At 39.1% G+C, this 11,331-nt stretch overlaps 2 protein-coding genes across 2 annotated transcripts in view; one reads left to right on the top strand and one right to left on the bottom strand.

The window, feature by feature from the left end:
* Positions 1-1,471: 1,471 nt before the first annotated feature.
* LOC107751897 (tyrosine-protein phosphatase non-receptor type 1-like) lies at positions 1,472-5,553 on the bottom strand. Its single transcript, XM_016567671.1, has 7 exons — positions 5,010-5,553; positions 3,927-4,017; positions 3,421-3,521; positions 2,980-3,078; positions 2,161-2,298; positions 1,858-2,067; positions 1,472-1,714 (listed from the first exon to the last, which is right to left on the bottom strand). Exons 1-7 carry the CDS (start codon positions 5,064-5,066, stop codon positions 1,535-1,537), a joined length of 876 nt encoding a protein of 291 aa, XP_016423157.1. The 5' UTR covers positions 5,067-5,553; the 3' UTR covers positions 1,472-1,534.
* A 1,530-nt stretch (positions 5,554-7,083) lies between these two features.
* The window catches only part of LOC107751896 (nucleoporin seh1-like), an 8,392-nt gene continuing 4,144 nt past the window's right edge, over positions 7,084-11,331 (top strand). The window contains exons 1-5 of the mRNA XM_016567670.1: positions 7,084-7,364; positions 7,668-7,778; positions 7,870-8,719; positions 8,867-8,917; positions 10,973-11,119. Coding sequence (XP_016423156.1) covers positions 8,609-8,719; positions 8,867-8,917; positions 10,973-11,119 — 309 coding nt within the window. The 5' untranslated portion in view covers positions 7,084-7,364; positions 7,668-7,778; positions 7,870-8,608. The remainder of the gene's footprint in view (positions 7,365-7,667; positions 7,779-7,869; positions 8,720-8,866; positions 8,918-10,972; positions 11,120-11,331) is intronic.

Below are 11,331 nucleotides of genomic sequence, written 5' to 3'. Positions count from 1 at the left end.
TAGTATAGAATTGCCGGAATGCTGGCAAAGTATGCAAGAGTAGAGCAAATATAGTAGCAGGTTTACTACAATAAACTACGGCAAGTACACCACTTTATCCATGGTGAAACAAGGCAAAACGTTAGCGAGGCAAAAATGGAAAACTGTTGTCAAACTATCTGTATACGATCAGACCCGTCTGCCCCGGTAATGAGAAGGAAAACAGTAAATGATGCCAAACGTTTGAAGAAACTTAATGAAGGAGGCTCAAAGTGAACCATTTTCTGCTACAAGAGGAGCGTGACTGTGGGTTTACTACTGCAAAACACCTGACAAACATTTCCTCACGATCGCATCACATCTAAACGCTAAAGACTGTGCTCATTTCTGATCTTCCAGGAGATGTTTTATATAAACTAAAAGACTAAAAGGAGTTTGTTGCATTTCGATTAAAGATTATAAAAAAAAGACGTTTTTTTTCTAAACGAAAACATTATAGTGAAGAGTCGGGCACAAAAGAACAAGCACAAAGTCTCAATCAAGCAGCTGTTACAGAGAGAGATCTAATTATTTTCATAAATCCATTAGGTTTTCAAGCACTGTGGGAGGAGAGACATCGCTGAAGAGATTACGAGTGCTGCGCTGTTGACTGATAAGAGCTAATCAAGCACAGAAAGTGCTGTGGAAAAACAACACATTCACACACTACCAACCCCCCGGCGCTCGTACACACACACATCTGACAGCTCTTTAATGCTGCTTGCATTGACCTTTGGCAGAGGTCACACAGTCATGTGCTAACCGTTCCCGTCAGCGAGCACAAGGTGTGACCGTGTCCTTGAGCGGGAAACAGAAGAACCGTGATCTACAGTTGGACACGAGACCCAATCTGGACCTGCTCTATGCATTTCTACAGCAGAAATGTCTGTTTGGTCAGAGGCCTGGAGAGAGACAGGATCGTGTCAGCTTTCTGAACGCGAGCAAACACTCGAGCTAGATTACAGGAAACTACATAAATTACACACATAACACATTGCACAACTACTTTATCCTTCATGTTCATTTAAACCAGTGATTCTCAACCTGGGGACTGCAAGATGACTTAAGATAATGTAGAATAAGACAAAAAAGCAGTAAAGTACGCCAAAACAGCTAAAAATGAAGATGTACTCTAACATCATATTGAAATATTACTGCAATTTAAAATAACTGTTATATATATATATATATATTCCTGTTATGGCAAAGCTGAATTGTCAGTGTCACATAATCCTTTAGAAATCAATTGTTATATGCTTTATCTAACATAAAAAAGAATGGCAGTTCAAATGCTCTCTCTCTCCCTCTCTCTCTATAAATAGCGCCCCCGAGTGTATAACAGTGAAAACACGAAAAGCCGTAAAAACTCATCTTTGGCGGGGAAGCGTTTTCTTCTAAAAGACGAGATAACTCGTCAATGGCGGGGAAAGAGTTAAAAATAATTTTGAACAGCTTTTTTTTTTTAATGCAACACTGATTATTACTATACTACTCAAAATCAAATGTAATAATGCAATCACACCATGCTTGGTACCTGTAGAGCTGAGTCTCCAAGGATGCTCTTTGCTCCCTCCATGACTGCCATATATGAAAATCGAAGCTGATCTGGGGTTTGGATAAGGCCCATTCGATACTCTCTCATATCTAACAAAACCTTTTGTATGTCCACAGACGAAGGGTCTTTCCTCTTGTCCATCTACAAAAACAAAACAACATTGAATTGTCAGTTCCACAGTAATGAATGTACATAACATAATGTACATACATAATGAATGTGATAAATGATGATGTGCTATAAAACCTTTAGAATCATTCAATATTTTGCAACTGCAGTCTTACCAAATCAAGGCAGGTGTCAACCAATGAGAAAGTCCCAGATCTTCCTATTCCTGCACTGCAGTGGACCACCGCAGGTCCGTTCTCTGGCCACAATGAGCCAGACTCTCGAACCTTGAAAAGGAAGTTGAGGAATGATGCTGGGGACTCTGGTACACCAAAATCAGGCCACGTTGTGTAATGAAAATGGTAGATCTCTCTGGTTTCTCCAGTCTATAAATACAGGACAAAATTTAAACAACATTCATTTTTCATGTCTTGTTTAGAGAAGCATTTAATGATGTAATAATTTAACATTACATTCACCTTGCCATTTTTAAGTTCTAACAGTCTGATTTTGTAATTCGGTTTGGCATCCTCAGACACCAGAGTCACCATAAACCCAGTGTCAATAAAACCCATGTCTCGCTCCTCCTTTGATGGCCAATACTGTGCACATTTCTCCTGTTCAGATTGAACAAAAACAGCAGAAAGCATTTCAAAATGTTTTTTTGTTTCTAGTAAGCAGCAAACAAATCCATATGACTACTTATCAACATAATACACAATAATGGTGGGGGTGGGGCAGATCTCAAGACAGTTAATTGAAATAGTAATGCGTAAGAACTACCATTCAAAAGTTTGGGGTCAGAATTTATTATACAATTAAACATAGTAATATTGTGAAATATAACTGTGAAAAAATAACTGTTTTATATTTTAATACATTTTAAAATTCATTTTATTCCTGTGATGGCAAAGCTGAATTTTCAGCAACCATTACTCCACTCTTCAGAAATCATTCTAATATGCTGATTTGGTGCTCAAGAAATGTTCCTTATTATCAATGTTGGAAACAGTTGTGCTGTTTAATATTCAATGAAAAAATACAAATATAAAATTTTTCAGGATCCTTTGATGAATAGAAAGATTTATTTGGAATGCATTTTGTGTGTGTGTGTGTGTGTGTGTGTGTGCGTGCGCGCGTGTGTGTGTGTGTAAAGCAAAAGCCGTTACTGTCAGTTTTGATCAACTTAATGCATCCTTGCTGAATATGACCACAAACTGTTTCTTTCTTTTAAATGAAAATGTTACATAAATGTAAAAACAAAGCAAGACTAAGAACAAACATTTGTGTTCACTCACCGAGCCTTTCTCTATAACTCTGTTAAGCATAATAACTGCTTTGCAGCGTTGTTCCCAAATCATTTGCCAGAAGTGACCACAAGTGTTCCTCAGTGGGCCCTGCAGAAAGAGAAAAGTATCTGTAATTACATTAGAGAACGCACAAACAAGCTGGTCAATGCAAAAGAAGGTTATGTTTAATGTAACCTTAATGTAGGTTACATTAAATTACAATCTATGAGACATTCTTCTTTGTTCTACAAAAAGGCTGTAAAGGATGTTAAAAAGGTTTCAACATGCTAAACACAAATTCAATAAAAACAGGGGAAAACGTGTAAATCAAATTAGTTTGCATATAAGAAGAACCGCATGTAAATGTGTACAGTATTTAGGCCACATGAGACATCAGTGTAAGTCAGCTAAATGCAAACAGTGGACTTACTTTTTCCATTACTGCCATACCTGTGTCAATATGTACCTTCTCTGGGCCTCCTCCATGGTAATTAGGCTCGCATTTATGTAGTCATTCTCTGAATTTTCTAATCTCACCCGACTGTGATCATCTTAACACAAAAAGTTGAAACAAATATTTTGGCATCATGTGTTAAACTGAATCTGAAATCAAGATTAAGCTTACAGGAGAAATAAAAAAAGTTCTCTTTACTGAAGAAAAAAAAAATCATTGTAATTCAACTCTGTGTGGCTGTCTTTCCTCCATGGAACACATTAGGTCACTACTGACTTTCACTACATTTTTCTTTCATCCAATAAAAGTGAATGGTGACTGAGGCGGTTATTCGGAGGCTATTACGTCTCCTTTTTGGGTTCACAAACAAAAAGTAATACAGATGTGGAACAACACAATGCTGACTAAATGATAATACAAATTTTGGTGAACTGTCCCTTTAAGGGCAAGGCTACAAAATGAGTGAAATATTGTTAAAATGGTTTACATGGAAGAAACTTACAGGGACTGACGTCTCTATATCTATTCCTATTGCGATTTTCTGGGAACTTTGCCACTTTGTAGGGACACTCCTGAGACTGGTTACGGATTTCCTAGAAACGGATTACAAAATAACAAACATCAGTGTGAAAACCCTTAGAAGCCATCCCTTAAAAAAAAAACACTCATATATTACATGACCTGTAAGACCTGTATGTAAACGTTTCTTTATATTTTTAAAATGGCAAAAGAAGGAGGGAGTGTTATTAAAATATAAATAAAGAACATAGAATATATCCAGGCAACTAAGGGGGGTTGTACATGTAGGACTATCTGGCTGAGTTATAGAGAACTGACAGCTTCGGTTCTTCAGTTCTTGGGAAGTGCTCGTCAGTTCTCAGAAACCATATCAGTGCATGGCTGTGTGTCAAAACCTAGCGAGCTCCCTAACTTGAAGGCATTTTTGAGTATCATAAGTGCACGCCGGGGGGTTAAAAGGCGGCAGAAATCAGATGGCATTTAGTGTGATAGGACTTAGAACGCATATGGTGCCAAAAAAAAAAAAACTAACATGGAACCGTGATGTCTTGAAATGCCGTCTAGGTAGACAGCTCACAAGGTATTGAGACAGCCCATGTGTTCACAGGAAGCTGCTCTAATGCACCGCACTGTGACATGACCACTCACGCACTTCACATTGCTGGCCTTTACTCAGAGTAAACAAGTTATTTTAACGCATGAGAATTCGCTGTATGGTTTTATTCGTTTTGCTTGTTGACAAGAATTAAACATAATAAACCGATTGAGTTCTAAATCATTGTAAAACCATTTCCACTCACGTTCGGATTTACCGAGCTGAAATGATTCACAATGGAAGATAATTTCAGATGCAGGCAGTAAATTCATGTGGACCGTATTTCTCGGTATTACGCGCATGCGCTGTAACGAAAAGTTGAATTACCCATTCGTTCTCACGGCCCGAGTCCTCGCACAGGACTATTAGATAAACATTACAAATCTATCAGGGTACAATGCAGCAGGTGCCCCAGGCGTTCACCCTAAGAACGGCTCATATTTAATCATTCAGAAAAACAGTAGGACTTACATTATAAAGGTTTTGCCACTGTCCAGATGAATCGATGTTCTCAAACTCCTGATCCATTTTCTTCCGAAGCGGGGTTATTCAAATGGAAATTGGTTAAATCAAATGTCGTCCGAGCTCAAACAAGGGGTCACTATTCCATTGTTAAAAATGGTCATGATCCCGTGAAAACGGCAAGAGGAACGGTGCGGTGCGATGTTAACCCTCATCAAAGAGGATAAAATTACCAGCACTTTCAGCACCCCCATCGGCTACTTCCGTGTGCCAGTGGAGAGCGAGAACCGGCGCCCTCTGTCGACACGAGTCGACATGGCTTCCTTGATTGCTTCCAGGTAGTGGTGGAGATTCATTCAAGTGACTCGAATCTTTTGAATCATTTCACCAAAAAGATTTATTCTCTGACTCTTTGTGAAGGTTACATCGTCATGCAAATTGATGTCGGCTGCACTGTCCTAAATGGCACACTTCACGTGCACATTCGGTCTTGAGGACTTACAATGGCCGCTGCGTGCGCGTGTCCGTTAAGTCCATGACCGTAGAGTGGCCTGTTTGTCATTTTAGCTTTCAGGTGCTCGCGAGCGCCCTCGATGCGCACTTCTGCTGAGTATGTGCTGAGCCTGAGAGCTACGCAGCCGACTTCTACCCGGCAGTCAAAGCGGCATTATGTCACGAAAGTGCGGACTCAGAGGAATGCCCTGTCCAATGCTTTGTCTAAATACCCGCACTTGCGGTCTTTGTACTTGACCACTTGACTACTTATATGACGTATTTCCTGTACTTGGTCCAAGTGTTCAAGTGAGCATGAAGACCACACGTGTGTGTAGAACTTTTCGGGACACACTTATATAATTGTAAAAATGCAAGTGTTTACAGAGCTTTATACTTTGCATTTTAAAATCAACTTCTAAATGTCTGTTCAGTAGTCCCTATAACAGATGACACAATTTAATTTTGTGGTGCTTAAGTGATAAAAAGCAGTTGCAAAATGTTGTACAAAATAATTATCGCCACTACTCATTTGCACCGATAAAATGTGCAACTCTTTGTTTTACTACCAAATTATATGTAATATCTAATTATTAAGTGGCCAAGACCACAAGGTATTTGGACAAGGCAAACTGTTTAACCTGCCACAGGCACAGATGACACCGTTTTACTCAGAGTCGGTTCTGTGCTCTTCTATAACTGTCTGGTTTGGGTCAGCCAGCAAATCAGATAGCTAAGAAGACTGCAACGGACTGTCAAGACAGCTGAAAGGATAATTGGTGTGTACCTGCCCAACCTTCAGGACTTGTACAACTCCAGAGTGAAGAAACGGGCAGGCAACATCATCACAAACCCCTCGCACCCCGGACACAACCTGTTTGGACTTCTCCCCTCAGGCAGACGTTAGATCTCTGTGCACTAGAACATCTAGGCATAAAAACAGTTTCCCCCCATGCCATCTCCATCTTAAACAGCTAATACACAAATGATGACCTGTTTTCTGTAATTAATTTCTCCATTTCCAGCAACTGCCTGTCTTTCAAGTAGGCTATTATGTAAACATTAGCAGGTCTAAATTTAATACAGCAATCGAAACTTCATTTTAAGTATTATAGTTTTATTGAAAAACCAGGGGACGCCCCCTCAATTCGACCACTGAACAAATTCCTTGTGTTTGCACACACTTGGCGAATAAAGTTAATTCTGATAAAGCCAATTCTGAAAACTCCGAAAGACCTAAGACTGGATTCAGAAAGAAAGCATACTAAAACTTTATAAGGCAGAACTATTAGGAGCAGTATGCTCCGAATAAGCGAGACCAGAGCGTGGAAGTGAACGTGAATCATTTGTTCGATTGAAAGATTCGTTTTAATTTAATTACACCGATTCGTTCACAAATGAAACGCTACTTCCAGGAAAATGGTTGATTTGTTGATCATTCTCTCTTTTAACTAGTTGTCTTTTGGTGTCATGAAGTAAATGTAACGTAGATTATATTATATTGACAACTTAAGTAGTTGATTAAAATTTTTGCCTTGAATTATGATAGAAGGATATGTTTGAACGTGCACGTGATACATTTAGGTTTTTTTCTTGCGTTACACGTGCTAAACAGCTGCTTCTTATAAATGGCTAATAAGATAATGCCTTTATCTTCCTCACACCTTACCATGCGTTATGCAACACAATCCCTATTGTCACGCAGGATTGTGTAGACTAGCTGTCTGTTTGGTAGTATTCGTTTGTAAAGACCATATCCAGCTCAAGGTGTTGCTTTCATATTTGTGAGCTTATCTACTTTTAAAAGTCACTTAAACATGAGAGGAGCTATTTTTACCGCGTTTGTGATGGTGATGTCTTTGTTTTGTTTGGGTAAGTGAATAATTTCCCTGGAATTTGAGAAGTCTAGTCCGAATGAATGGTAGCCTATTGTAACAAATGCTTTTGTTTCAAATCAATGGTGAATGGATTTTGTAAACCACTTATTTCCATACTCCATTTTAAATAGGATCATACCAATGTGATTAAGTCCCGTGTATCTGCAGTATGAGTGTTTAATAGCTTTAATGGCATTTGTACCTTTTAACAACATAAATTGCGACCATACGTGCAAATCTGTTTGTCCCATTGTAATTAATTAGAACATAATTCACTTTAATTTCCCTTTGCTTACAGGACAAACACTTCAGTGTTTTCGGTGTGAGCTTGGATTCTGGGATGCGTGTTACACTACCAAGACAAACTGCAGTGATGATGAATTGTGTTATGTGGGAATTGGTAAAGCAGGTAAATGTGATGTTAAAGTTCAGTTTTCGGGATCTCTTTTACAAACCCCATCTCTGTTTGTTACTTTGGAATGCTTTCCGTTTGATTTCAGCTTCTGTCCTGGATATAAAGGTGATGGGTTGTCTTCCCATGGAGGCATGCAACAAGACAACAGTTGTAGAGTTCCTTGCCAAGAAGACCTTATACACCTTGAAGACCACCTGCTGCGAGGAAGACTTCTGCAACGCTGGCCCTTCAATTCAGTTGTCCCTTGCTCCTCTTTTGCTTGCCATACTTCTCATTGCTGAGATGGGTGTGTTTTGATAACTTCCAAATTCTAATTGTCATATATGGGATTGAAGGCTTTTTTCATGTTTACATTGTTCACGTAATGTAAGTGTTTTACTGTTGTTTTGATCAAAAAAAGAGCTGCTTTCATGCCGGAGCACATTTTGGATGGTCTTTTCTAGCCAGTTGATTTGTTAATCCAAACGAGTAAAGATTATAAATACAATGTGAAAATACGCTAGTTTTATTGTTAAATAAATGCAAATGTTAAACATTCGTGTTTTCCTGTTTTTAGTATACGGTTATAATTGCATGCAATAGAGGGCGCTGTTTGACTGAAATGTGAGGCGGCATCACTGCGCATGCTCAGAGTTCCGCTGATCTTCACGTCACCTCTAGAATATTTCACGCGATCGTTTATTATAAAGATCAGGTCCACATGCTTTCCAAGTCCAACGTGATTGGACCGCTTTCAACGTTTAAAAAAAAAAAAAAAAGGGGAAGGGCACCAGTTCGTGTTTACTTCCCGCGTGCCATTACCAAGAAGAGTAGATAAGAAAAAGATGTTTGTCGCGCGCAGCATCGCAGCCGATCATAAAGATCTGATCCACGATGTTTCTTATGACTTTCACGGGCGGAGAATGGCGACGTGCTCCAGCGACCAAAGCACTAAGGTAAGTGGTTTCTTAACCCATGGCCTGCTAGAGTTTGTTTGCAATGCAACAGATGTGGTTAAGGAGCATGCAGTGTAAATTTAAAAGGACATGAATATGATTTCATTGTGCAAATATTTGGATTTTGTATTTTCTTTCCTCCCTTAGGTGTGGGATAAGGGGGATAATGGAGAATGGAACTGCACAGCCAGCTGGAAAGTAGGTCTTGCCATAAAACTGGTTCTCAACCAGAAGTCCTGGGCTCACTAGGGGGCATCAGCAAACATCCAAGGGGTCCAGAGGATTAAGTACTTGAGTCAATTATTGTTAATTTATTGACAAATGTAATTTTACTTTTAATGAAAATACTAAACAATCAAGATTGGAATCATAACCCCCCCCCACTGTAGCTTTTATTGAAGTGCTTTTGGTTCTTGAAACTTTTGGAGTCACAAAACAAATTGTGGTTGATTTTTAATATCAACACTGTCAGTGTCTGTTAATAAAGTTTGAAAATAAGCAACTTTGACATAATTACAGCTATACAGAAAACATTTATAATATGGGAGGGTCCTTTTGAAATATTGTGTTGGAGGTAGGCATGTCGCAATGATCAATATATCGACTTATGGCGCAATATATGTACATGACCTCAATTTTTGGTGACGCAATATATCGCCCATTATGTTTACTTACAAATGAATGTCACCATGTTTTGTGCATTCCACTTGCGCCTGTGTCTTTTGCAGCTTCTCGTACATAATGTACTTTCCTTGGGTAAGTCGTGGCCTAATGGTTAGAGAGTTGGACTCGTAACCCAAAGGTTGCGGGTTCGAGTCTCGTACCGGCAGGGATTGTAGGTGGGGGGAGTGAATGTACAGCGCTCTCTTCCACCTTCAATACCACGACTGAGGTGCAGCAAGCAGCTTGAGCAAGGCACCGAACCCCCAACAGCTCCCCGGGCCCCGCCGCAGCAGCATAAATGGCTGCCCACTGCTCCGGGTGTGTGTTCACGGTGTGTGTGTGCACTTAGGATGGGTTAAACGCAGAGCACTAATTCCTAGTATGGGTAACCATACTTGGCCTCATGTCACGTCACTTTCATAACGTGGTGTAGTTATGAAGTGCTAGTTCAAATAAAAATATTTTAAAATTTAAAAAAAATGCTTCTACAAAAAAAAAAGTTTCATCTGCAGGCGTCTGTGCCTTTGTGCATACGGACATCTTGACTGCTAAGTAGTGATTGTGTTTTTCAGCAATAGTGTGCACCCTTCATTTACAGAGAAAAGGAAAACATCTGTAGATGGAAAAATCTCCATACAAGTTATTTGTGCATTTTAATTTTTTTCTACTTGTTACTTTGCACTTTGTAAGAATTTTTATTTACTATTTATTCAGGTTTTTTAAGGTATCTAATGTTTTGATACTTAATTTCCATGATCTAAATATTCTTAATTAAAAGTTTGTCATTTGGAAGTGTGTAGGCCTTCTTGCATTATGCTGTTACATTGATTATATATTCAGTGGCATAAAATGGCCTATAAAATGACAATATCGCTTATCGCAATTATTTCTGGGGCAATATATCGCACAACAAAAAGTTACGACATGCCTAGTTGGAGGACAATCGGGGGCTTTTGGGTCAAAGAGGTTGAGAACCACTGCAGTAAAATAATCCCAAATCCTAGTTAAACAGACATGTTCTAGAAGGAGCCCTTAAGAGGGAAAAAATGAGATGGGTGTAAAAAAAAATCAATGCATAAGTTTTGCTAGATGCATTTTTCCTCCCATACCAACTTGTAGTTCTCATTTCGACAGTCTACCAGTTTGATTTGTACTATCATAAGTTGGTGTAGACTCACCGTATTGGTAGGCCTGTCACGATAACAACTTTTTGTTGTGCGATTATATTGCCGTTGCACACTATTGCTGAAAAACACAATCACTACTTAGCAGTCAGATGTCCGTAGGCACAAAGGCACAGATCCCTAAACAAGACCATATCTGCAGATGAATATTTATTTTATTTTTTTTGAATTTGAACTAGCACCTCATGACTACACGTTATGTACGAGAAGCTGCAAAAAACGCAGGCACAAGTGGAATGTACAAAACATGGTGACATAAATTTTTAAGTAAATATAATGGGAGATATATTGTGTCCAAAAATGATTGAGGTCATGTACATAGCGCAATAAGTCGATATATTGATTACGTATTGGTCATCATTATGAAGTGTTTTGGGCTGTAATTTGACAAACTTGTGTTTTGTAGACTCACAGTGGCTCAGTTTGGAGAGTGACCTGGGCCCATCCAGAGTTTGGACAGGTGTTGGCATCCTGCTCCTTTGATCGTACTGCGATAGTATGGGAGGAGATTGTTGGAGAGTCCAATGACAAACAACGAGGACAAAGCCACTGGGTGAGAGATACTTTCTAGTCTGGGCATTTGCCTTAAATCACTTCTCCCAAGTTGTCTCATAGAATAAGTTGGATTTGATTATGGTTCATACATGGTTGCGGAAGGAGGCTTCCTAAATAAGAGTTGCTACATAGCATGCTACCCTACTAAGTGTACGCTTCTGTGTCTAGTGCAACATATGAATTGGAAGTAATATCTGCCATGATTTTTTT

This window comes from Sinocyclocheilus rhinocerous, unplaced genomic scaffold (genome assembly GCF_001515625.1).
Source record: "Sinocyclocheilus rhinocerous isolate Xijiao unplaced genomic scaffold, SAMN03320098_v1.1 scaffold752, whole genome shotgun sequence".
NCBI lineage: Eukaryota > Metazoa > Chordata > Actinopteri > Cypriniformes > Cyprinidae > Sinocyclocheilus > Sinocyclocheilus rhinocerous.
Note: the sequence above shows the minus strand (reverse complement) of the source record. Positions and strands in the feature narration are given on the sequence as shown.

Excerpts from the sequence above, each read along its gene's own strand:
- LOC107751897 (XM_016567671.1), bottom strand. The coding sequence starts at position 5,066 with ATGGATCAGGAGTTTGAGAACATCGATTCATCTGGACAGTGGCAAAAC. Across the intron at positions 2,299-2,979 it reads GAGTTATAGAGAAAGGCTCG|GAGAAATGTGCACAGTATTG; the intron begins GTGAGTGAACAC and ends CAATCTGAACAG. Across the intron at positions 2,068-2,160 it reads TAGAACTTAAAAATGGCAAG|ACTGGAGAAACCAGAGAGAT; the intron begins GTGAATGTAATG and ends CTGTATTTATAG.